The sequence below is a fragment of the Salmo salar genome, chromosome 06 (assembly GCF_965601325.2).
Source record: "Salmo salar chromosome 06, fSalSal1, whole genome shotgun sequence".
Taxonomy (NCBI): Eukaryota; Metazoa; Chordata; class Actinopteri; order Salmoniformes; family Salmonidae; genus Salmo; species Salmo salar.
Window position 1 is genome coordinate 57,482,436 of NC_138296.1, and position 27,399 is coordinate 57,509,834.

Sequence of the window (27,399 nt, forward strand, 5' to 3'; positions counted from 1 at the left end):
TATGGAAATCTGGATATCACCCAATCCTATTCACACAAATACTCACACACCCAGTGTACACTGCCCGATATACAGCCATCAACATCAAACACTACCGTAGTGCAAAAACATCAGCTACTGTAATGCACAGTCAATATCAGCCCACCACTCAAAGATTCAGGAATGACCTGATGGAGACAAATACCGGGAGCCCAAATCCTGTGGAAGAGGCAATCGGCTGACTGCCAACATAACCCCTTCCCAAAACCCAGCAAGGTGGTCGTCATTGCAGCACGCACACAGATTCAAGGACACTTGGGGGCTATTCTGACACCCCCAACTCCCCCAGTATCCATGGACATGGTCCTCCTTGCATACTACCTAATACAAACACACTAATGTAACATCATTTGTTAGCCTCTGGTCATTATCAATCTGTAGCATTTTTTATAAAATCCATTGTGTGAGTGCCTTGTCTATACTATCAGTATTTTGTTGTAAACATTTTTATAATTGTCTTTGCCGGTTCATTAATCATGTCATTACATAGGTCTAGACTATGTTTTGTTGGCTTTTACCAATTTACCTTTAGTATTCAAATGTTACTGATACATTTATCTGACCGCTATATTTCATACACAACACTATCTCATGTGGCAAACTGTAATGAATCATTTATAGTAGATAGTTACAAAAAAAGATGGTACTGTTTCAAATGGCATATATTACAGTAATTTGGCAACATTAACAAAATGGGTTGTACTGGTTTAAACAGCAATTACTAGAGTAATTTGACAAAATTGGTTAGACAAGGTCTGTCTGTGAAGCCGAATTCTCAGTGTAATTACAACAGGTCCATTACATCCTTTGCCTCCTTGAATCCCATATAGACTCCAGTCGGTAAGAGATTTTTGTGGCGAATGGCACAAACAACACATGAAGGCAAGACTCTTCTGTTCCCTCGTCCCAGTATTTCTCCCTTCAGTGCCCATTCCAACACCAGTCGATACGCAACCAGCCTGTATTGACTGAACAAATTGTTATTCGTGAGTACCTAGATACAAATAATTTTGTAACAAGAAACAATTTGATTCAACAAAAGTCATTAATAGATTACCTTCTTTACATTTTGTTACTGTGTGCTGGGACAAGCAATAATCATGTAACTTACTTGATAGACAGCTGTGTAGTCGGTCCTGCAGGTATGGGCTGCTTCTTCTAGTTTACTTTTGAAACATGGAAGAATGTCTCTATAACTCCAGGATAGATGAGCGCAGAAAAGTCCTTGGGTTTGTTACACAGTCTCTGGGTGGGATGCTTTCTTCAACGTAGATATCAAGCTCCCCAAATCGATGACAGTAACAATCGGCAGTTGCCATGGGTTGACATGCTCCGCAGTTGCACCACCAGTCCCTTAGACCTGGTTCTCGCCACTGCTCCTGGTCTACCGGCTACGCTGACTCAGCCTCTCTCCGTGCTCTGAAACTGCACAAGTTCCTCCTCAGTAAATTCTGTCTTGAATAAATATGGCTCTGAATAAAAAACCTTATCAAATGTTATTATTATTTGCCAATAAGCAAGAAAGATTGCTACTTTAGCTACTAGAGCACGCAACAGCTGACTGACTGCCTTTTGTTAACAAATCCACACCAAGTCTTACAAGAGAGTACAGGCAAAACCCAAAGCTGTCCATAAATTAGGAAATTAATAGAATCTAATTTCTTAGGATTATCAGTAAAAATACTGAATATATAAAATATTGATTACTATGTATAGCTTTGTAAGACTATGAATGACCAACCACCCAGCTTTGGAGTAGTTAGAAGGGCTATTTCCCTGGTTTTGAGAGGAGCTGGCTAGTAGACTTCCAGCAATTGCGCTAAGCTAACAATATGCTACCTTCAACTTCCTTCAAACTATAAGCAGAGACATAAAAATGACATCCATAAGTTTGTCTGACTCTGGGTAAGTAGGAAATTACCCCAAATACCGAAGTATCCCTTTAAAAATTGATCATGGCTTAATACGTGTTCATATGCCATTTCGATACTAGAACATGAAAAATGGTTCGGTAGTTGAATTTGTTACTTTCAGTTCTTATGTCAAATGTGTCTCACGGATCAAGTTTGTATCAGTGCAGCCCATGTCCCCCTTACAGCGCGAGCACACAGTACCAGCTCCACTTAGTCCCTACCGGGAGTCTCGGCTGCATCGTGTTAGCTAACCACTCATTCTGCAGAGAAGTTTGCACACTTGAACAATGAAACACGGCATGTAGAAACGGTTCGCAAAACATACAAAGCACTTCACAATGCAAGAAGATGACGGTTACTTCCAGCGTTGTAGGCTAACTTTTCTTGCTAGCTTACAGCAGAAGCTAACATCAATTCACTACCCTAATAATTTGGCAAACCATGATGTAAAATATGCTAATTGCCACCAAAACTTTATTAATTTACTTAAAAATTGGTCTCTCCCAAAGATGATCTATTGTCTCAGCGAACTGACTGTGTGTAAATAGGGCTCTGACAGCCGCTCCCTCCTGAATTACGTCATTACTTGTTAAAGAGACAGCGCGCATTTTTATAAAATAAGATACTTCTATGCAAATGTTGTTGATCAGTACTAGGGATGACCCCATTTAGTAGAATGGTCGTTTGTTTGGTTGATAGGCTGTTGGTCGACCGAGATTTCTGTAGTCGAGCAGTCGCAATTATTATAAAAAAATTAAAATGGTGCACAAGACACTTGTCTGATTCGCGCTGTCTCATTGGTCTATTCCATTGCGGAGGCCACAGGGATGGCACAGTCCATCACTAAGACGTGATGCTGAAATTGTATATGGTTATATTGTGCAAAACTAATGGCGCAACACTAATAAATCTAATATTATTTTATAACAAATGCACTTCCTCCCGTGTTGGATAAGGTCTCTGTCCGCAGTTCTGAAACAATCTTCAGTGCACCGTAGAATTAGCGCCTTTCCCTATGTTGCCATGTGTATAATAGAAAAGTTAACCGGCATATTGAGAACAACGCGGAGAGGCAGCAGAGGCGAGGAAAAAGCCCTTGATTTAGCCTAATTGTCCTTGATTTAGCCTAAAGATAATTGAGGATAGTGGAAACCAACTTAATTAGGTCAATAGCCTAGCTGTTATCTGTGCCTGGTTTTATAAGTCATCCATATACAGTACAAGTCGAAAGTTTGTACACCTACTCATTCAAGGGTTTTCTTTTATTTTTACATTGTAAAATAATAGCAAAGACATAACTATGAAATTACTACATGATTCCATGTGTTATCAACATTTTAAACAAATTATTCAAAGTAGTCACCCTTTGCCTTGATTACAGCTTTGCATTTACCATATCATATGGAGACAGAAACAAACCATTTACCTTATCATATGCAGACAATTGCAAATGGTTAAATCCTTCTAAAAGAAATTTAAAAAATTGTTACGAATTGAACTTTAATTCAATGAATTAACTCTTCACTTGGGATGATTTCACTGAACAACAAAAGAAAGGGAATATTGAATGATCCCCAATGATCCATCGCATCTCCCAAAAACTTTTTCAACATATATCTGTAAAATGATAGTCTAGAAACTAAAGCTTTGGTTGTCTTCCTTTCAGGCTTCCATGTCTTCTCCCTGGACCTTCTCAATGTCCACCTCTTGGACATCAGGCCTCATCTCCACTGTCACTTTCCAACCTTGTTAAGGATGGCTCGCTGTCAGGCTCAAAAAGCCTCAAATTGCCCGGATGGCAACCAATTTTTCAACCCATGTATTGGTCAGCCTGTTGCGTGCTTTGGTGTGTGTGTGTTCCCAAACAAGGACCAGTTGCGCTCTGAGCCGGCTGATGTTGGTGAGATTTGGAAGATGGAGGCAACAGGGGAAAGAGCCTCAGATCCACAAAGTCCCTTCCACCAGGTGGCTGATGAGATATGTTGGCACGATTGCCATATTGCATCTCCATCCCAAAGCCCTTGCTTGGAAGTGTACTTTGCCAGACTGCCAAGAACGTTGCCCTCATCCAGGCCAAGGTGGCGAGACACGGTGGTGATGACACCATAGGCCTTGTTGATCTCTGCACCAGACAGGATGCTCTTGCCAGCATACTTGGGGTCCAACATGTATGCTGCAGCATGTATAGGCTTCAGGCAGAAGTCTTCACGCTTTTTGATGTATTTCAGAACTGCAGTTTCCTCTGCTTGGAGCAACAGTGAAGTGGGCAGGGCAGTATGGATTTCTTCTCGTAAATCTGCAAGCAGATTCTGAACATCAGACAGGATGGCACTGTCTCCCTCAATCTGTGCAATGGCTACTGCTATAGGTTTCAGGAGTTTCAGGCTGCTTGCAACTCTCTCCCAAAATACATCATCCAGGAGGATTCTCTTGATGGGGCTTTCCATATTGGCAGACTGGGATATGGCCATTTCTTGGAGAGACTCCTTCCCCTCCAGGAGACTGTCAAACATGACAACACCACCCCAACAAGTGTTGCTGGGCAGCTTCAATGTGGTGCTCTTATTCTTCTCACTTTGCGAGGTAGATTGCTATAACTTGATGACCCTTCACATACCTAACTATTTCCTTGGCTCTCTTGTAGAGTGTATCCATTGTTTTCAGTGCCGTGATATCCTTGAGGAGCAGATTCAATGCATGAGCAGCACAGCCAATGGGTGTGATGTGAGGGTAGGACTCCTTCACTTTAGACCAAGCAGCCTTCATGTTCGCAGCATTATCTGTCACCAGTGCAAATACCTTCTGTGGTCCAAGGTCATTGATGACTGCCTTCAGCTCATCTGCAATGTACAGCCTGGTGTGTCTGTTGTCCCTTGTGTCTGTGCTCTTGTAGAATACTGGTTGAGGGGTGGAGATGATGTAGTTACGTACGTACGTGTACATACGTGTACACATACATACATACATACATACATACATACATACATACATACATACATACATACATACATACATACATACATACATACATACATTTCCATGTTCTGATAAATAGTTAAGCAGTTAGATTAAACAGCTCCTTTGTAAGAGAACGGTTTTAAAATGAGACATGTATGGGAACAGGTTAGCAGGCTCAAGCAAGCTAAAACACACATGGTAACAAAACCTAACTATCAGAAATTGTTAACAAGTTAGAAATGATTTAAAACAAACTTTGCTGTAGGCTACTATTTACTAGTTAACAAAAATGTGGTGTCATAAAATATATTCACCCCACCCAGTATTGTATTAAAAACTTACCAGAAAGCATGTAGTCCTTGGCTCAGACAGTGTAGTAATGTGGGCTAAACAGCATCTCATTAGTGTGCAAGATCTTGAAAATCATCTGCACATGTGATGGAAGAATGCACTGTGCATGCAGAGGGTTGCAATTCCATTGAATTGGGGATAGTTTAACCAAAATATGCCACAAGACCTAGAATTGCGTTGTGTATCACACAAAAAAGGTTCTGTTATAAGCTAACTTTTTTGATGAATTTAAGCAAAATTCCCAGGCTTAACTTCATTCCGGAAATTTACCAGAAAGTTTCCAACCCTAGGTGTGACCACCTTTTGCCTCATGCAGCGGGACACATCTCCTTTGCATAGAGTTGATCAAGCTGTTGTGTCCCGTGGAACGTTGTCCCACTCCTCTTCACTGGCTGTGCAAAGTTTCTGATATTGGCGGGAACTGGAACACGGCGTCATACACGTCGATCCAGAGCATTCCAAACATGCTCAATGGCTAACATGTCTGGTGAGAATGCAGGCCATGGAAGAACTGGTCCTTTTTTTAGCTGCCAGGAATTGTGTACAGATCCTTTCGACGTCGAGCCGTGCATTATCATGCTGAAACATAGGTAGATGGCGGCGGATGAATGGCACGACAATGGGCTTCAAGAACTCTTCACGGTACCTCTGTAAATTAAAATATCCATCGATAAAATGCAATTGTGTTCATTGTTCGTAGCTTATGCCTGGCCATACCATAACCCCACCATGGGGCTTTTCACAATGTTGACATCAAACTGCTCACCCACACGACGCCATACACTGTCTGCGATCTGCCCAGTACAGTTGAAACCGTGATTCATCCTTGTAGAGCCCAATCTCCAAGCATGCAAGTGGCCATCAAAGATGAGCATTTGCCCATTGAATTCGGTTACGACGCCAAGCTGCAGTCAGGTCAAGACCATGGTGAGGACGATGAGCACGCAGATGAGCTTCCCGGAGACGGTTTCTTACAGTTTGTGCAGACATTTTTTGTTGTTGTACAAACCCACAGTTTCACCAGCTGTCTGGGTGGCTAGTCTTAGACCATCCCGCAGGTGAAGAAGCCAGATGTGGAGGTCCTGGGCTGGCATGGTTACACATGGTCTGCGGTTGGGGGGATGGTTGGATGTACTGTAAAATTCTCTAAAACAATGTTGGTAGAGAAATGAACATTCAATGTTCTGATGGACATTCCTGCAGTCAGCATGCCAATTGAACACTCCCTGAAAACTTGAGACATCTGTGGTATTGTGTTATTTGACAAAAAAACTGCACATTTTAAAGTGACCTTTTATTGTCTCCAGCACAAGGTGCACCTGTGTAATGATCATGCTGCTTAAATCAGCTTCGTAATATGCTTATTGATATGCCACACCTGTCAGGTCGATGGATTACCTTGGCAAAGGAGAAATGCTCACTAACAGGGATGTAAACAAATATGTGCACACAATTTGAGAGAAATAAGCTTCTTGTGCATATGGACATTTTCTGTGATCTTTTATTTCAGCTCATGAAATATGGGACCAACACTTTACATTTCTATATTTTTGTTCAGCGTATGTTAAAAGTACTCCAACAGGGCCAGCGTATGCTGAACCAGGCGAATGGGAAAAGAGATGCGGAGGAGCAAAAAACGAGACATGCTTCCACCCGTGACCCAATTTGCTTCACCCAAGATGCACTGCAGGAAATAAACAGTCCCAAAAAGACTACTGAACACACATAAGTGCAGAGTCTCTGGTCCAGTGGACGCTCCCAGGTCTATAAGCACATACCACTCTTTGAGACCAGTGTTAAATCCCGGTCTGTCTAAATCGTGTTAAAAAACACACAGGAGCCTTAATCGGGGGAGAACATTCATGTGCCACCACAGTATCTTACCAGTTCCATACATACAATAAGATGGATCAATATTGTGTTAAAGTCCAGCTACACCCATTTTCCTAGTTTATTTGGTCCAGCTTTATTTTGGTCTGCATTGGGAGTCTGTTGGTCGAGACGTTGGTGTTTTCTAGTTTCACCCCACTCGTTTGAAGTGACCCAGCTTCGAGGGGAAATAACAAGATCCTACGGAAATATGAACTGGACACCTATTGTACCGTCCAGCACAAATATCTCTGCATAACAGGGAGGCGGCCCTAAAGACAAGGTTTACCCATTCAAGGCAAGGGACAATGTAATAAAGAGAAGAAAAATGATTGTCTGTAGCTCTGGGTATTGTTGCACTCCATTGCTCATACGAACCCTAGCAGGAATTCATTTCAGTGAGGGGGTTATAGTCACCCAACCCCCACTCTTGCTGAAATTACTTGTTTGAGGCCATCCTGGGTTATGGATGATAAAACACCCACAACGCCGGGTGACATATCACTTCACAAACAGGGCCTGAGAGGAAGGAAGCAGGCTGGCTCGGTGGCGTGGGTGTGGGAGTGAGTGTTGCCTGGGTAAGGCTGCCTGTTTGCCTGGGGTCATGGAGGGACAGGTTGCAGGAGGGATTGAACCCAGCCACAGCCCCCCAGCCTCTGACTGTCGCCTGGATTGACCCCTCAAATACAACCCGGACATGAGCACTTCCGAGGTCAAATGCCTGATAGAAATTATTAGGAAAGAAAATATGTGCAGTGCGACAACGTCTCAGTCGAGCTGACCGAAACATAAAACAAAAACACTCCCATTACAATGCTGCGTAATGAGTCGCATAAACAGTTCGAAAGGTAGCACGAGATGGTTTAAAAAAGGCCCGGGGTTCGATATCTAACGCTGCACTATGAAGTGGAAAGGAGAAGAAAAAAAAAATATGATATTGCAAGGCAAAAACAAAATGTCACTCTCCTAGAGAAAGAAAAACCGGAAAGGAAATGTTCCAGTAACATCTGATGGCAGCGTGCCTCTGGAGTGCCGGAGAGAGGCCAAGAGGAACGACTTACAGGCCTGAACTACCCCTAGTTATTTCCTTTACATTCTTGCAAAGCTAATAAAATTGGTACATTTTGTGGCTGGAGAAAGTCACATTTGGAGTGCCCCAAAATCATTTCTCTTCTCCTCTAGCACATGCCCTGGTGGAATTTTCCAACCCGATAGGAAAACTGTCTGCAACCCACACCGTGATACAGAACAACTGGTGACTCAGTCTGCAGAAGACATATCAGCAAGAAACACTAGGAGGAAATTGAGTAATGGTGGAGATACAAAGCCTCACACAATAAATCTTTGCAAAGCCCTTGGATGATGGATCTCAAAGATAAAGTGTGAGGGATGCTACACATTTCACTGTAGAAGCTCATTTCTTTAAAATGGTACCAGAGGCATATCATTAAATTTGGCTGGCTCCTCATCCTAAAATCCTATGAAAGCATTTTGAATCTAAAGTGACCCCCCACCCCCCAAAAGAGTGCAATGTGCAAAAGCGAGACAGCTCGCTCAGACCTTATGAAAATGCAATGTCGAGTCCAGACACTATAGCTCCACAGATGAGTAAACAAATGGAGCAGCACAGACATAACAGCAACAGTCCCTTTCTGCTACTGGCTGATGTCAACACCAATGAGGTCACTGCCTGCCAAAAGTAAATGGGACTGGACCACATAGGGGCCGCCAGACAACCCTGATCGCTCCGGTGCAAGCATTCATGAGGCATCGCTAACTGCAGCCCCACAGTCTCTCCCAAAACTGTTCTCACCGATTTGTGGGTTACACCTACCTGCTCATCCCCTCTGCTTCCGCAATAGGGTAATTGCCATATGTTCAGGAGTTGGGATTCACTAAAGGGTGTTATTCAATCAAAAGCGCTGTTTCATCGATTGGACAAAAACATTTTCTTCCCGTACTGTGAGGAAGGTGAATGAACACCCAATTGGGTAACTTTTTGTTTCACACATGTCATTCTCTTGCTGATTATGTAAATTGAAACATGCATTATTGCAGCACAGGCAGACTATTGTTTTGTCTTTCACCAGACATTCACTGTTGCCAGGTTGGATTGAATATGGCCTCATATTAGTAGAATAATAGAGATTGTGGAAACACTCATTTCAATCCAGAGTGAGAAAACATTTTGAATGTGAAACCACCATATTGATAGGAGCGGACACAGAAGCTGACTAGAAAATAAACTGTGTATGTAACACTAACTTAGAGATAAAAGCAGACAAGACAACTACGCTACTGATGTTATCTACCAAACCTGGAAAACTATTCTTCTGCCCAACATCTCTGACCAATATCCTTCTAATCCCCTCCTTCCACCCCCACATCCTATGGCTGATTAACATAGCTCATAACGCCCAGGTAAATGTGACTTCACCACACCTCTAGCAGATCCCTTATGGTGTTTGAGGGGTTTCACGAGTATACTTCCATATCCCCGGCGCCCCGACCCAAGTCTTAATAAAACCACTCCCTTCTAAAAGCAGGAATATCGACTGACTCGGCAGCGGGGTTCTCCTCCCACCAATTACATAAGAGGTCACACCAACGCAAATAAAAATAGCTACAGCGAACAAGTCTGTGAAAAGCTGAGGAGCGCAAGAGGGGAGGTAAGGATGGAGGGATGACATCTTTTTGCTGTACAAACTAAGGTGCTCATTGTCTGAATTAAGGTCCTGAGTTGTCTGGGTTTGTCAGTGTATTTTAATCTAGGATAGCGCTGCAGTGGATAGTCACCGTTTTGCGGGCTCCTGACCAATTCTGTTATTTTGTGTTTTTTTTATGCTGATCTTAACTTTTTTTGTACATAATGTCTCCGCAATCATTTCCTAAGACCGAAAACAGCTTCTGGACATCAGAACAGCGATCGCTATCCTCGATTTGGATGAAAATGTTAACTTCAACGAAGCGGCAGCTCTGGACTTTCTGCTTTCTTGGGACCAGGCCCTAATCACCGGGACTCGAAAGAGGAAGCGGCAGCGAAAGTGTGGCAAGCGAGGTGGCATCCTGACGAGACCATGTCAGCAAGCAAATAGAACAGAGGGCAATGGCGGTCTATTTGTGAACTTTCAGTCACTGGAGAACTCATGCCAAAATCCTTCGAGAGCATTCCTGTTTTGAATTCTGAAGTGACCCCCACCCCCCCCCAAAATATCATGATCAGCTCCTTTATTTTACTGACACTGAGTGAGAGGTTGTTGTCCTGGCACCACACTGCCAGGTCTGACCTTATCATCATCGGTGATCAGTCCTACCACCATTGTGTCGTCAGCAAACTTAATGAAGTCATGCACGGCCACACAGTCGTCGGTGAACAGGGAACAGGAGGGGGCTGAGGGGCCCCCTTGGCGGATGTGTTGTTGCCTACCCTTACCGCCTGGGGGCGGCCTGTCAGGAAGTCCCGGATCCAGTTGCAGAGGGAGGTGTTCAGTCCCAGACTCCTGAACTTGAAGGGGACTATGGTGTTGAATGCTGAGCCGTAGTCAATGAACAGCATTCTTACATGGGTATTCCTTTTGTCCAGGTGGGTGAGGGCAGCAGCAAAGATTCCACCCAAGCCTTTGCACGAGCCAAATTGCTCACAGCTCCCGGGGAGGAGACAATGCCTGTCACCTGCAAGCGACGAGTTTTTAGGAAGCGTGTTAAGCTTGTGAAAGTGGCAAAGATTTGTGTCGACTGAAATCCAACTGATTCCATTGTGTGAAAACGCACACTAGAGGGTTGCATTCCCGTGGGATGCCCTCAGGACCTGTAGATTCTATGACTGCGGCACGGTTTGCATTTTTCATGTCGCAGGCGAGAGGTCAGAGATTATTTGGAAATGGTCGTCTTTCTGCTTTGTATGCGTTAGCCTACCTATTGTATTAACCTTTTCACACTGACATTTGCGCAGTCTTACACGAACTGGCACATTATTGGGCTGGCGTTCGCATTGCCTTCATTGTTGTTGTTCTCCTTACAAATAAACTTTGGACATGTATGGGTTCCTATCAAAGTGCCTTAAAACCCAGAGAATCAATATTTTATCTGTATACATGCATACATACATAAACTCAGCAACAACAAAAAAAGTCCTCTCACTGTCAACTGCGTTTATTTTCATGAAACTTAACATGTGTAAATATTTGTGTGAACATGACAAGATTCAACAGACAAACTGAACAAGTTCCACAGACATGTGACTAACAGAAATTGAATAATGTGTCCCTGAACAAATCAAAAGTAACAGTCAGTATCTGGTGTGGCCACCAACTGTATTAAGTACTGCAGTGGATCTCCTCCTCATGGACTGCACCAGATTAGCCAGGTCTTGCTGTGAGATGTTAACCCACTCTTCCACCAACGCACCTGCAAGTTCCTGGACATTTCTGGGGGAATTGAGATCCGGGCTCTTCGCTGGCCATGGCAGAACACTGGCATTCCTGTCCTGCAGGATTTCACGCACAGAACGAGCAGTACGGCTGGTGGCATTGTCATGCTGGAGGGTCATGTCAGGATGAGCATGCAGGAAGGGTACCACATGAGGGAGGAGGATGTCTTCCCTGTAACGCACAGCGTTGAGATTGCCTGCAATGACAACAAGCTCAGTCCGATGATGCTGTGACAGACCGCCCCAGAACATGACGGACCCTCTACCTCCAAATCGATCCCGCTCCAGTGTACAGGCCTCGGTGTAACGCTCATTCCTTCGACGATAAACACGAATCTGACCATCACCCCTGGTGAGACAAAACCGCAACTCGTCAGTGAAGAGCACTTTTTGCCAGTCCTGTCTGGTCCAGCGATGGTGGGTTTGTGCCCATAGGCGACGTTGTTGCCGGTGCTGTCTGGTGAAGAACTGCCTTACAACAGGCCTACAAGCCCTCAGTCCAGCCTCTCTCAGCCTATTGCGGAAAGTCTGAGCACTGATGGGGAGATCGTGCGTTCCTGGTGTAACTCGGGCAGTTGTTGTTGCCATCCTGTACCTGTCCCGCAGGTGTGATTCTCGGATGTACCGATCCTGTGCAGGTGTTGTTACACTTGGTCTGCCACTGTGAGGATGATCAGCTGTCTGTCCTGTCTCCCTGTAGCGCTGTCTTAGGCGTCTCACAGTACGGACATTGCAATTTATTGCGCTGGCCACATCTGCAGTCCTCATGCCTCCTTGCAGCATGCCTAAGGCATGTTCACGCAGATGAGCAGGGACCCTGGGCATATTTCTTTTGGTGTTTTTCAGAGTCAGTAGAAAGGCCTCTTTAGTGTCCTAAGTTTTCATAACTGTGACCTTAATTGCCTACTGTCTAATGCTGTTAGTGTCTTAACGACCGTTCCACAGGTGCATATTCCTAAATTATTTATGGTTCATTGAACAAGTATGGGAAACAGTGTTTAACTTCATTAGCATACTGGTTTTTGTCCGAAATTTCGGATGACTGACGTGCCCAAAGTAAACTGCCTGTTACTCAGGCCCAGAAGCTAGAATATGCATATACTTGGTAGCATTGGATAGAAAACACTGAATTTTCTAAAACTGTTTAAAAAACAATTCTGCGAGTACAACAGAACTGATATGGCAGGCGAAAACCCGAGAAGGTCACAGGCCATTTCAGTGCTTGCGTATTGGAAATACAAATAGATAGGACCCATATTGCAGTTCCTATGGCTTCCACTAGATGTCAAAAGTCTTTAGAAAGGGTTTCAGGCTTGTTTTTTGAAAAATTAACAAGTAGTTGGAAGAACTACAAGGTGTTTCTCAGAAAAAAGTGGTCTTGTTGGCGAGTGAATGAACATGAACATACTATTCTCCGTCTTAAATATTATCGTTTTTTTATAGATTAGAGTACCTGAGGATTAATTAGAAACATCGTTTGACTTGTTTGGATGAACTTTACTGGTAACTTTTTGGATTTGTTTGTATGCATGTTGAAAGAGTGGATCAATGAGATCATTGGCGCCAACTAAACAGACTTTTTTGGATATAAAGGACTTTATCGAACAAAACAACCATTCATTGTATAGCTGGGACCCTTGGGATTGCAAACAGAGGAAGATCTTCAAAAGGTAAGTGATTTATTTAATCACCATTTGTGATTTTGTGACGCCTGTGCTGGTAGAAAAAGTATTTTGGTGTGGGGCGCTGTCCTCAGATAATCGCATGGTACGCTTTCACCGTAAAACCTTTTTGAAATCTGACAATGCGGTTGGTTTAACAAGAAGTTAAGCTTTTAAATGATGTATGACACTTGTATTTTCATGAATATTTAATATTACGATTTTTGTATTTTGAATTCCGCTCTCTGCAATTTCACCGGATGTTGTCGTAGGTGTCCCGCTAGCGGTTCATGCGCCAAAAAAGAGGTTATTTAACCCTTTACAATGATCTGTGAAGTTATTCGGATTTTTACGAATTATCTTTGTAAGACAGGGTCCTGAAAAAGGGATGTTTCTTTTTTTGCTGAGTTTACATACGGGAAAAAAAAGCCAGTTCAAAAAACCATTGGGAATTGTGTTCCCGCAGGACAAAATGCAAAACTTGTGTTTCTTTCAAGACATTACAATGAACACTTATCTCCAAGGGCCCTGGCTCCTATACCATCCCTGTCACGATGCCCTGAGCGGAGATGTGGAGGAGGGTGTGACATGAGACTGATAGTGCACCGAGGAGGCAGTAACAGATTGGTAAGGCTTAGCATGGTACATTGCCAGTCTGACTGCAGGCTGCCAGCAAAACTGCGTGGAGCCGTGGCAGCTATCTAGTTGGCACCGTTCCCTGAAGGACACTTGTGCATTATAGACGGAGCCTACTCCGGCTCCGATCCTCATGGAAGGAACGGGACAGCATGGTGTCCCCTCAGCTACCTTTGCATATGGAGGTTTGTCCATTTCGAGTGAGTGATTGGTGTATTGGGCAGAGGCTCTCTGGCTACTGTTAGCTACGGTTTGTGTTTAAGACCACTTCATCACTCAGACTGCTGGCTTGCTTCTGAAGCTAAGCAGGGTTGGTCCTGGTCAGTCCCTGGATGGGAGACCAGATGCAGCTGGAAGTGGTGTTGGAGGGCCAGTAGGAGGCTGTCAATTGGCCAATGAATGGAAAACTAACTGAATCGATAGCCTGTGCTGGCTAATTATAGGGGTTGGTGGGGTGGATGAACATCATCAGTCTCACACTGGCCTCAATGTGACAGTCTGATCTGTATAGCTGCAAGGAAAGGCGACAGGACAGGGCAGCAGCCGCAGTCTGGTAAAGAGCCACCCAAGGGCACCATAGCAAGGTCTACTACAGTTCCAAGCGGATCTCAGAAAATAGATATACTTTTCTATTTGTATATATATGATATTACCAGTTGACACAGGTCCTAATATTGGTTTAGGGTTACTCTGCCACAAAACATTGGGGGGAAAAAAGTTCTGATGTCCAAGTTAAATAAATGTCCAGAAAGACACACCTCATTTGTTGCCTTTAACTCTTTTGTGGGCCAGCAGGTGTGTTTTAGCATCATCTCATTCCAGTTTCATCAGAGCATAATTATAAAATGGGCCTTGAGGAGGGAATTTGGGTACTGTGTGCACTAGGCCCTCCAACCATCCAATGGGTCAATGGCCCCACTTCCCTTCCCTTTCCCCACTACAGCCCAAACCCCAGCCCCTTCTCCTTGGAAAGTTGTTGCTTCTCTTTCCATGTTGGCAGGGCCAACCCTCTTCTTTCGCCAGCCACCCATTTGGATTTCTCCTCCGAGGCTATTATTAGCAGCCTCTGAAATTCAAGTCTACCGAGGGTTCCTCTAACAGCCACCACTTTACCCCCTACCTCCCATCATGCAGTGGGGCACAACGACAGACCTTTAAGGGGGTAGGGACTCTGCACCTCAGCTCAAACTAATGCAGAGTCCTCTGTGAAGTTAGTAACACACTCTGAAATGAAGCTAGTTATGTCACCAAGACACGTACTGTGGTGTGTAGCACCCACTATGACAAGGTGTCAAGAACTCATAGGGAATCAGATGAATTAGCTATAATTGTGCGTTTCGCTACAAAAATTGTTTCAATGGCTACTCGATGAAGGGAAGTCCCATACAGTCACAGGGCACCTCCATCAATATAGAAACAAGACTCATTTTATAATACATAATGGATATAGGGCATAAAAAAAGTGTTTTACTAATGCTTTTCACTGCATACAGCTTTCAAAGTGGGAATATTACATGCAGGCCTAATGATATCCCCATCATCCACAACCAGAGAATGCACTAATGTGGAAATAACGTTGGAGAAGGATGTGTACATTTCAATAGGGAGACAAGACAGGTTTTTCCTTTTACCTTTTGAAGACTGGTAGGATTCAGTTGTGTCTTGTCAATTATTTTAATGGCAACCTATCAAGAAAGAGTAAAGGAAAACAATCAATCCTGTAGCAGCCACTCCTAAAGAATTGGCAAGCCTGTAAACGGGCCACCAATGACAAACATGTTTCTCAGAATGCATAGTTGCAATTTTAGAGTGTGTAAAGCATTGCCTCTAGGAGAACTGCGAGGGCTGGAGGGGGTCTCTATACAATTTGCTTCAGTTCGTCTAGTTTGTTAAGTTTAAGTTTAATTTACAGCATTGAAAGCACAGTATATCTAGTTCAATTTCCCTATTACTCTCAGGCCATTAACTTGCATTTTGTTTGTTTCACCAATGAACAAAATGCAATTACATTGACTATTGTTATGATTAGTGCAGTGCGTTGCCCCTTGACTTTTCAGGTACAGGAAGGGTGAGGTGGCCGGTATTAGCTAAGCCCACAAACGAACTTTGTGAAAATAACTTCCTCCATAAAGTACAAACAATTCTACTTTACTGTATTATATTCTAGCCAAACAAATTAGATAATGCACAATCAAACATGGCAGGTGCCTCCGGAGTCTGATGGGGTCTCACCTCTCTGCCCGTGAGGATGTGGCGTGCCAGCTTGACCTTGGCGAAGTTTCCCTTGCCGATGGTTTTGAGCAGCCGATAGTTTCCGATGTGCGGCTGCTCATCGGCACACGAGGCAATAGAGTTCCGGCAGCGGGAGCCCGAGCGGCTGGGTCGCGTGGTAACCTCATTGCGCCCATCAGCGTGTGAGGTGTGCTGTGGACAGAAGATAAGTCTCGTGTCAAAGGGGGGAGGGGACATTGATCTTGCACAGACAGGCAGCAGCAAGGCAGCTTAGAACTTGACACAATCAAAAGCCAAAGCTAGAAAAGGTAAAATGTTCCTTGCCTAGAGGGCATTGATCAGAGCTGAACTTATCAATAGACATTCAAACAATCACTATGGGTAGAGCCGTAGTTCAGTGGTAACACTTCCCGGCACGTGTCACATCTGGGTCGTTTCATGTCATTTCAGCAAGCAATGACACCCACCATCTCAGATTGTTTTGACATAGATTCTGTAGTTCGAAACTGATAACATAAGCATTACAGAAACATTACTTTGTTTAAATATAATTTGATCTCAAATTGGCCACTTTAATTGATAGGATTCATATTATACTTAATTATAGTACCTGACGTCTGATTTGGACTAAACTTTTTTCTAACAATGAACAAGACATGAGGAATCCAAAGATGTGGTCAAAAGCCATCCATGGACCCCATTCCCCCACCCCAACAACGAGTATTTAATCATACATGTTTGACAAGTAGCATGTAGCTGCGTCTCAGAGTACTGTTTCTTCTTCTTCTGATGTAATGTATTCTTAGAAAAACAAATCAGTTGCTGGAATTGTAACGCCATGGTCATTTCATGCGTAACAGTTGAAAAGAACAGAGAAAAGTCTAAGTTGGATCTGTTTGAACTGACCTATGACAGAAAAGACAAAGGACTTTGCAGCAGCACGGTGTGTTCACAGAGGGTCCAACGTTCGTGCTGCGTGGGGATTTTTTTCCCCCCTGATTGAAATGGTTGGGTTTATGTACCATCTTACATACTGATATTACCAGGTTCTGACCACTAGATGGTAAGGTTCTTGCTGTTAGGTGATAATTATTTAACTTGTTAAATTCGGAGCGGTTGTTTTGGGCCTGGTACCGGGTTTGCGGAGCTTAAGTATCCACGCCGTCAATGTCGGTCAGAAAATAGAAAGTGACATCCTTCGTATGCTACAGAACTTATCTTTTTGGAAATTGCGCTCAAATCTTACTGCTAGCGAAGTCATGAGAATGCTCCCACCACCCGACAGGTCATAAATCATGCGCTATGGTCATATTCATAGAGTATACAATGTAGATGGTTTTTTTCCCTCCTGTTGACATATCACCATTGGTAAGGATTGCAAAGGATACAAACATACAGGCATTAGCATGAGTTGACATAAGGATAAGAAAGTACTGGTGAGTAAATCATATCAGCACTGCCTGGTAATGAGGGTAGAGATTGCTAAATGTTTGAACAACGTTGAAAAGCCATTAGTATTAAAGAATGAGCAAAGCAGTCGAGTGAGCATGTGGCTGCACGCACACAAACTTGACATTGAGAAACCTTCCCACGGTATAATACCTCATCTAGAGAAACATTCCCACATTGTAATAACTCATCTAGAATAGACTTATTTCAGAAAACAGACCTTGAACAGACTCAAAATAGCACGGCAAGCCGTACCGAAGCGCCAAGTCTAGGTCCAAAAGGTTTCTTAACAGCTTCTGTTAACAGCTAATCAAAATGGCTACCCGGACTATGTGCATTGTCCCCCCATTTTTACGCTGCTGCTACTCTCTGTTTATTATCCATGCATAGTCACTTTACCTCTACGTACATGTACAAATTACCTCAACTAACCTGTGCCCCCGCACATTGACTCTTTACCAGTACCCGCTGTATTTAGCATCGCTACTGATATTTTATTGTTGTTCCATAATTATTATGTTATTTTTATATTGTGCTTATTTCTTTTTTACTTCAGTTTCAGTAAATACTTTAACACATTTTTCTTAATTGCATTGTTGGTTAAGGGCTGGTAAGTAAGCATTCCACTGCAACATCTACACGTGTTGTATTCGGCACATTTGACAAATACAATTTGATATAGCTTAAGAGCCAATGTCTTTAAGGGACGTTTTCATATTGAAATTGATTGTATAGATTTCTTAGCGATGAGGGGGGAAGAAAGAAAAAAATAACTTTAAGTAAAAGGCATGTTTAGATGTGGATACCCATACATCACCCAACAACATTCTCAGAATCAATTCAATTTTTACAGCAATCAATCCAGGTATACAATGTCTTGCAGTGAGTTATCTTCACATAAGTTCGATGTCAATCCATTTATTGACTGACTGTCTAACTAACCAACCAACCGTGTGCAGTATGGCATTGCTATCAACTGATGAGATCCCCATCCAAAGATGTAGATTGACCTTGACTGAGATGAGTTTTGTCTTGGAGGCAGAACTGAGCAGTGTCCCATAGATAGGCAACAAATATGAGATTGAGCCTCACCATGGTGTTTTCCTCTACTCTGAAAGCCCTACTCACAGTTGAATTGTCAACTAGTACAGCGTGTATAACTTTGGAATGGGTTAATAGTGCCTATAGAAAGTCTACACCTCATTTGGATTAAATGTGGGATTTTTTTGTCAACAATCTACATAAAATACTCAGTCAAAGAGGAATAAATAATTGTATTTTGGGGGGATTCATACCTTGATTGGATAAGTATTTTACCCCAGAGTCAATACATGTTAGAAAACACCTTTGGCAGCAATTACAGCTGTGAGCTTTCTTGGGTAAGTCTCATAAGAGCTTTGCACACCTGTATTGTGCAATATTTGCCCATTATTCAAGCTCTGTCAAGGTGTTGGGATAATGGCTGAACCTCAATTTTGAAGTCCTACAATAGATTTTCAAGCAGATTTAAGTAGAAACTGTAACTTGGCCACTCAGGAACATTCACTGTCTTCTTGGTAAGCAACTCCAGTGTAGATTTGGCTTTGTGTTGATGGAAATGCAGGAAATAATTGTTGGTTGAATTGAACAGTTTAAAACAATCAGATTGGACAAATTCCCTTTGAAATCACTTAGAATGTACAATCGTGGCCAAAAGTTTTGAGAACGACACAAATATTAATTTTCAAAGTCTGCTGCCTCAGTTTGTATGATGGCAATTTGCATAAACTCCAGAATGTTATGAAGAGTGCAATTAATTGCAATTCATCTGAGCAAAGTCCCACTTTGCCATGCAAATGAACTGAATCCCCCCCAATAAACATTTCCACTGCATTTCAGCCCTGCCACAAAAGGACCAGCTGACATCATGTCAGTGATTATCTCATTAACACAGGTGTGAGTGTTGACAAGGACAAGGCTGGAGATCACTCTGTCATACTGATTGAGTTTGAATAACAGACTGGAAGCTTCAAAAAGGAGGGTGGTGCTTGGAATCATTGTTCTTCCTCTGTCAATCATGGTTACCTGCAAGGAAACACGTGCCGTCATCACTGCTTTGCACAAAAAGGGCTTCACAAGCAAGGATATTGCTGCCAGTAAGATTGCACCTAAATCAACCATTTATCGGATCATCAACAACTTCAAGGAGAGCGGTTCAATTGTTGTGAAGGGCCACCCCAAGAAGGTCCAGCAAGCGCTAGGACCGTCTCCTAAAGTTGATTGAGCTGCGGGATCGGTGCACCACCAGTACAGAGCTTGCTCAGGAATGGCAGCAGGCAGGTGTGAGTGCATCTGCACGCACAGTGAGGCGAAGACTTTTGGATGATGGCCTGGCGTCAAGAAGGGCAGAAAAGAAGCCACTTCTCTCCAGGAAAAACATCAGGGACAGACTGATATTCTGCAAAAGTTACAGGGATTGGACTGCTGAGGACTGGGGTAAAGTCAATTTCTCTGATGAATCCCCTTTCTGATTGTTTGGGGTCTCCGGAAAAAAGCTTGTCCTGAGAAGACAAGGTGAGCGCTACCATCAGTCCTGTGTCATGCCAACAGTAAAGCATCCTGACATCATTCATGTGTGGGGTTGCTTCTCAGCCAAGGGAGTGGGCTCACTCACAATTTTGCCTAAGAACACAGCCATGAATAAAGAATGGTACCAACACATCCTCCGAGAGCAACTTCTCCCAACCATCCAGGAACAGTTTGGTGACGACCAATGCCTTTTTCAGCATGATGGAGCACCTTGCCATAAGGCAAAAGTGATAACTAAGTGGTTCGGGGAACAAAACATCGATATTTTGGGTCCATGGCCAGGGAACTTCCCAGACTTTAATCCCATTGAGAACTTGTGGCCAATCCTCAAGAGGCGGGTGGACAAACAAAAACCCACAATCTGACAAACTCCAAGCATTGATTATGCAAGAATGGGCTGCCATCAGTCAGGATATGGCCCAGAAGTTAATTGACAGCATGCCAGGGCGGATTGCAGAGGTCTTGAAAAATAAGGGTCAACACTGCAAATATTGACTCTCTGCATCAACTTCATGTAATTTTCAATAAAAGCCTTTGACGCTTATGAAATGCTTGTAATTATATTTCAGTATTCCATAGTAACATCTGACAAAAATATCTAAAGACATTGAGCAGCCGGGAGCCCACGGCCACGACGGTGCCCTGTGGGTCCGCCCAAACCAGTGTCCATATTCCTGGGAAAAAGGAAACCGCACACTGCTCTTGATAGTATCACTGATATTTAATAAGCTTACGTATCGGCCTAACGGCCTTCGTCAGAGCTTTTTCAGTGTGCAGTTTCCTTTTTTCTTCATCCTGTTTCAACTGTTGCCATGCACCTGTAATAAGATTGCTCAGATGTGCGAGTGCCTTTTGAATTTTGTATTATTCAAAAACATAAAATACCGTAAAAAATGTGAAACAGTGATATTTTGGCCATATTGCCCAGCCCTAGTTTCCTTCATGTCATGCAGCTCAATTCAAAAGGACAACTGCATCCTTGATGTTTCTGGGTGGTTTAATACAGTGCATTCAGAAAGTATTCAGACCTCTTGATTTTTACACATTGTTACATTACAGCCTTACTCTAAAATTGTTCATTCAGTATTGTTGTAATTGTCATACATACACATATATACATACACATATATATAGTTGAAGTTGGAAGTTTACATACACCTTAGCCAAATACATTTAATCTCATTTTTTCACATTTCCTGATATTTAATCCTAGTAAAGATTCCCTGTTTTAGGTCAGTTAGGATCACCACTTTTTACACCACTGGAATGTAAGAATAATAGTAGAGAATAATTTATTTAAGCTTTTATTTATTTCATCACATTCCCAGTGGGTCAGAAGTTTACATACACTCAATTACTATTTGGTAGAATTGCCTTTAAATTATTTAACTTGGGTCAAGCGTTTCGGGTAGCCTTCCACATGCTTCCCACAATAAGTTGGGTGAATTTTGGCCCATTCCTCCTGACAGAGCTGGTGTAACTGAGTCAGGTTTCTAGGCCTCCTTGCTCGCACACACTTTTTCAGTTCTGCCCACAAATTCTTTGGGAATGAGGTCAGGGCTTTGGTCACAGCCACTCCAATACCTTGACTTTGTTGTGGAAAAATGGCTTAAGGAAAACTTTGGAAGTATACTTGGGGTCATTGTCCATTTGAAATAATCTGTCTGTAAACAATTGTTGGAAAAATGACTTGTGTCCTGCACAAAGTAGATGTCCTAACTGACTTGCCAAAATTATAGTTTGTTAACAAGAAATTTGCGGAGTGGTTGAAAAACGAGTTTTAATGACTCCAACCTAAGTGTATGTAAACTTCCGACTTGAACTGTAGAGATATATATAAATAAAAATGCTGATTAATCGGTATCGGCTATTTTTGGTCCTCCAATAAATCGGTATCGGTGTTGGTCAATCTCTAGCTGTGACGCAGGTCCTCTTGGGCACTGCTGTCCTTTCCTGCCCAGCATGTCAGATGGGCCAACCAAAACCAAGCACCTTTCTCAATCTCAACCCTCTCAACAGTGAATGGGGTCTTGCAGGGTAAAAATATACCCTCATATTTATGTAACTAAACATTGTATTAACATGTGGTTACATGGGAAATGTCATTTTGTTTGGTGACAGACTTCCAATGAACAGGGGTCAACTTAAAGCATTAAGAAATATCCTGCTGCGTTTTGTAAATGCAGATCTAAAAATGCTTCGTATTGTCATTTCTGCTCCGCATCAAACTAATGTTGTGCTTCAGTTGCTCTTCTCGACTGGGATGTCGAACGGGAATTCTATTAGCAGACCGTCTCTGACGTGTAGCTACTTTTCTCTGGTAAAACGCAAGATTAACTTTAAACAAAACATTTGGAAATGTAGCTGACTACATTCTTTCTATAATAAACATTAGAAATATTATGGCCATGCATCGTTTTTGGCTAAAAATACCTTGCTATTTCATTGTAAGCTCATTTACTTGTGTGGCTAGCCAGCCAAATAGCGTTGCACTTTTTTGTCATCTGATGAAAATGAAGATATTTTCTGCCGAATGTGTTGCACTAATGTATCTTCTGTGAAGGAAAACTATAGTTGCATGCCCCTGATCACTTTTTTAAGCAAAACAATTGTAAACTTCCAATACAAAATGCAAAAAAAAAAAGCAGGTCTGCTTTTTGAAAATGCAGATTTCTGAACTCTAACGCGACCACTGATTAGTTTAAATGCATTGGTACCAGTAGCTAGGTTTCCATCCAATTGGCGAAAGATTTTCATGCAAATATTGTAAAATCAGCATTAAAAAAAAAATGTATTGCATTTTCACTCCAGAGGTGTTTCCATCCAACTGACGTTTTAAGCAGATAAAATGGTTTGCATGATGACAGTGCTTCTACTGAGTTTTCAACTCTACAGATTGGTTTTGTCACAAAAACTGTTGGGATAAATATCATTACTTGCCCGATCTGGTTTTGGCGCATGCGCAAGACAACAGTTCAAGACAACAGTTCACTGATAAAGTGGACAGGGTATGTTATTTGATGAGATTATGGATATAAAATGTTTAAAAATATATTAAATGACAGTCAAGCACCGATCCTTATGTCACCAGCATCATTCAAATGACAGCCTACCCTCAATATGTATTGGAAATTTGCATGAAGCTCATCACCGTGCATATCACTCATTTCATAACATTTACATTACATTTACGTCATTTAGCAGACGCTCTTATCCAGAGCGACTTACAAATTGGTGCATTCACCTTATGATATCCACTGGTCATTAGCAGCGTATACATAGTCCCAATTTTAGCTTCAAGACGCCGGCAATTTGAAAAAACGTTAAAGTAGTTTGGGCATCTACTTTGTGTGGCTCAGTTGGTAGAGCATGGTGTTTGCAACGCCAGGATTGTGGGTTCGATTCCCACGAGGGGCCAGTAGGAAAAAAAAAAGTAATAATAATGTATGAAATGAATGTATTCACTACTGTAAGTCGCTCTGGATGTAAAAGAGGTGGGGTTTCGGGTGTCTCCGGAAGGAGGTGATTGACTCCGCTGTCCTGGCCTCGTGAGGGAGCTTGCTCCACCATTGGGGTGCCAGAGCAGCGTAAAGTTTTGACTGGGCTGAGCGGGAACTGTGCTTCCGCAGAGGTAGGGAGGCGAGCAGGCCAGAGGTGGATGAACTCAGTGCCTGTATTGTGGTTATTACATCTGCCCAGGGGCGGAAATCCCGGGGGGGACACGACCCCCCCCATCCTGGGAAAAATATGATTTGTCCCCCCCAATATATCACTGAAACATAACTATGTAATTTAAATAATATTAATAATACGCAATGAAAGCAATTGTGCTGATTATAGACACTTAATAGCGCGTTTTTAAGTTTCAAAAGATTGCGACCCCCCCACCCTTTGCCTCACAATGGTTTGATCCACTGCCAGTTCCTTAGTTGGCAAGGTAACAGAGGGGTCGTGTCTACTGTCTGAAAGGCACTCAATGAACGTAACTGACGTGAGGTTAATCCAGTCAATCGCGCACACACACTAGCTGAATATGCAGAGCTAGCGCGCAAATATTAACTATTAAGCTGGCTAGTACCTATTCCATTTATGTGGCCTCGTCAAAGATGGAATCTTTGCTATCGTCAATTTATTTCAAGATCAGCATGCAGATGATGTAAATTAGTGCTTCAAAGTCCCTGTGATAAGGTTAGCGATAAACTGAAGTCCAAACTGAACAGAACTACACTCTCTTCTACCATTGTCTTAAATATATTTAATGGTCTCGGTACAAAAGCTAAATTGTCGCAAGGGAACTTTTATTTATTTATTTTATTTCACCCGGGTAGCAAAGATTATAGCAAACACCACTGAAACAGAATTGGTGCTCGCTAGCTTTGCAAATTCAGCTATTGTTGGAAGCCAGCCAATATGAAACAAACTATTACAATTACAAAAGGTTGCAGCATATGTTGTGTAAATGGTGAACTCATACAGCTGTCAACTCTTGTCATTTTAATCTGTTTCACATTTGCTAGCTACCTTTTAGATCGAAGTCCAAATAGAATGATAAAAGATAAGATGATAGAAGCCCATCTCCTACTGTAAATAACCTACACACTGTGTGTGTGTGTGTGTGTGTGTGTGTGTGTGTGTGTGTGTGTGTGTATAGCCAGCCAGCCAGGTAGAAAAATGGCAGAAAAATAAAAGACGGACATCAGAGTATTTTTCAGTACACCAAAACGCAAAGTAAGAACCCTAGTAGCCTAATATCTCAAAGACTAGTTGATAAAATGTTCATAAGAAAGAAATGAAATTCTAATGGAAATGTTTCACAATGATGTCATTAGGCAGAGCAGGCAACAGATGGCACACAGACAGCAGAGTTGGGGACAGATATGCAGGGACAGACTGGCAGAGACAGGGAGTCTCAGGTAAGTTTGTTGAGTCTTTGTTTGGCAACATTATGAAAGGTTCTCAATTTTTTTGACTTGTAAAATAGGAACATAATTGGAAAATGCCATGGATACCCCCACTCTCAACTTAAACTGGTGACTGAACTAAGATTTGTTAAAGGCAATGGTATTGCTGTTGTGATTAGTTGTGTAGTTTTGGGTACCGGTAGTTAGGAGTACGGCAAACACCTTATTTCTTTGGTTCCTCAATATACATTTATCATATTACAATGTAGGATGTGTGTTACAGCACTACTTTTGGTGTCCCCCTCAGGAATTGCTCTTGAGAAAATGTCATGTAATTGTCCCCTCCAAAGTTGATATCAGATTTTCGCCCCTGCATCTGCCTATAAACTCTGCATACTTTTTTTATGCATTAGGTCATTCACCTGCATGAAATAGTTGGATGGAAACCGGTTTACTCTTGAATGAGAAATCATAACCATGTCCCATCATAAGATGACGCCAAACGCTTCACTTCAGTCTCAGTCTATATTTAAATTACACACACACAAAGAGCATCGTTGTAACATTGTGGCAACATTGACACACTGCTGGGATGTTTCCGCGATGCTGTGAAAACAACCCCTTAGTTTGTGGTTTCTCCTTTTCAGTCAGAACACTTTCTATTTGTCTATGACCCAAGTGTTTTATAAGACACAGTGACTGTTCAAAAAACTGAAACAAAACATTTCATGGAGGGGTAATAGTTTTGCAACTTGTGTGCCTACAACTACTGTATTGAACTCGTTTTACCCCCCTCACAGATTTTTTTAACCTTTATTTTACTAGGGTAAGAACAAATTCTTATTTACAATGACGACCTAGAAACAGCGGAAGTCGGGGATTCGAACTTGCAACCTTTCGGTTAGTAGTCCAACGCTCTAACCACTAGGCTACGCCGCCCATCTTAAATGCTAATGACAACAGCAACAAAGTAGCTTACCCTCTATCGGGGTTTCTGTTAGGAAAATGTGGTGCCGAACATTTGACCGGTTTAATTTACCGGAGATTTGAAAAATTCACCAGACACAAATGCATTGCGTGCGAAACTTGATTAGGGGGTCCACCCGCAGTGCTCAGAAGGACTGAAAATCACATTTAGATTATGGTAATTCATCTTAACAGAACATGCAAGTCGAGGATGAAATGACATGTCTTTACCACGCACTTTGAAGATGTTAGAATAACTGTCCACATTGACTTTCCCTCAGCCATCAAGACGAGTAACAAAAAGCTGCATTGCTAGCCTACGCACAGGTGGAGCGTGAGCTTCAAGTTTGGGGAAACACATTTTCACCATAAACCTTTATAGTAAAGCATTCCATGTATCATCGCATTTGCAGATTTATGTAAAATAGCCTACTATTTGGATTATGATGAGTAGATTGGATAATCATAATTTAAGCCAATAATATAACTCAATCACTGTTCACAAAAAAAGATTGTTCTTATGCATGGCTGAGCGTGTACAGCGTAGAAGCCTGGGATATAGGCTATATCAGATACGTTTCTTATTTCTTCGCATAGGAAAAAAAAAATGTCATGCAACTCTACTCCGTTATAGGACTGGGGACATGATCAGACTTTTTTTTTTTAATACGACAAATTACAGGGCGGCCTACTCTGTTGACAATGACAAACAGATCAATGAAAACGACCTTGACCATGTAACAGGCCTAAGAGAAGGGGAGACACCAATAGAATATGACGTCCATCTAAACTGGAGGAAAAACAAAACTGAAGTGGCACAACAATGCTAAAGAATGAATATGCACAACACGCACTCACCGGGGATATGGCCGATGCGCTCCGCTGGTGACAATAAGATATACCTACTGTTGTTCGTTCCATTAAGTTGATCATTTTGATAACTAAAAGACAGATGAGTCTTTTCATTGTCTTCTCTTTACAGCAATAGCCATTTGCTTTGCAAACTGTTTTCCCACGATTGCATTTTTTGATATTGTGATATGCCTGGCTGGGCCTCTACTTATCACTGACAGTCGTAACTCAACAATCATCTATTTAGTATTTGCAGTGCAACAGGGCATGCTGCATTTCCTTCCAACTGTAGGCAATGCCATTTAAAACAACCCACTCTTCTCCCCCCCCTCGTCTAGGGGAAGCTTTTATTTATTTCTGTATAGACAAGAGAAGCCTAAATTAGGCTATATCATTTTGGCAATTTAATTCAATTTACTTGCCCTAGCCTTATGGACGCGTCGCCTATGAGCCTATGTCAATCTAATATCCCCATAGAATAGGTACACTTTTTTCTGCTAATGGTCAGCTTGTTGAGAAAGAAACAGCAGACTAAGTTGTTGGATGATAGATCCCAAATTCATATAACCTAGGCT

At 42.4% G+C, this 27,399-nt stretch overlaps 1 protein-coding gene and 1 long non-coding RNA gene across 8 annotated transcripts in view; both read right to left on the reverse strand.

Moving 5' to 3' along the window:
• The window catches only part of LOC106607643 (MAP/microtubule affinity-regulating kinase 3), a 217,383-nt gene that overhangs the window by 182,361 nt on the left and 7,623 nt on the right, over positions 1-27,399 (reverse strand). For all 6 annotated transcript variants that reach the window (XR_006770269.2, XM_014204792.3, XM_014204794.3 and 3 more), the window contains exons 2-3: positions 16,089-16,280; positions 15,488-15,541 (exon numbers count right to left, since the gene is read on the reverse strand). Coding sequence is in view for 5 of the 6 variants with exons in the window: in XM_014204792.3 (XP_014060267.1) it covers positions 15,488-15,541; positions 16,089-16,280 (246 nt within the window). In the remaining variant the exon portion in view is untranslated. The remainder of the gene's footprint in view (positions 1-15,487; positions 15,542-16,088; positions 16,281-27,399) is intronic.
• LOC123743463 (uncharacterized) lies at positions 634-15,475 on the reverse strand. Of its 2 annotated transcripts, XR_014392699.1 has the most exons (3): positions 2,439-11,958; positions 1,151-1,464; positions 634-1,007 (listed from the first exon to the last, which is right to left on the reverse strand). It is a non-coding gene; the product is annotated as an uncharacterized LOC123743463 (long non-coding RNA). The 2 variants fall into 2 exon arrangements; XR_006770270.2 differs by having other exon boundaries at positions 1,151-15,475.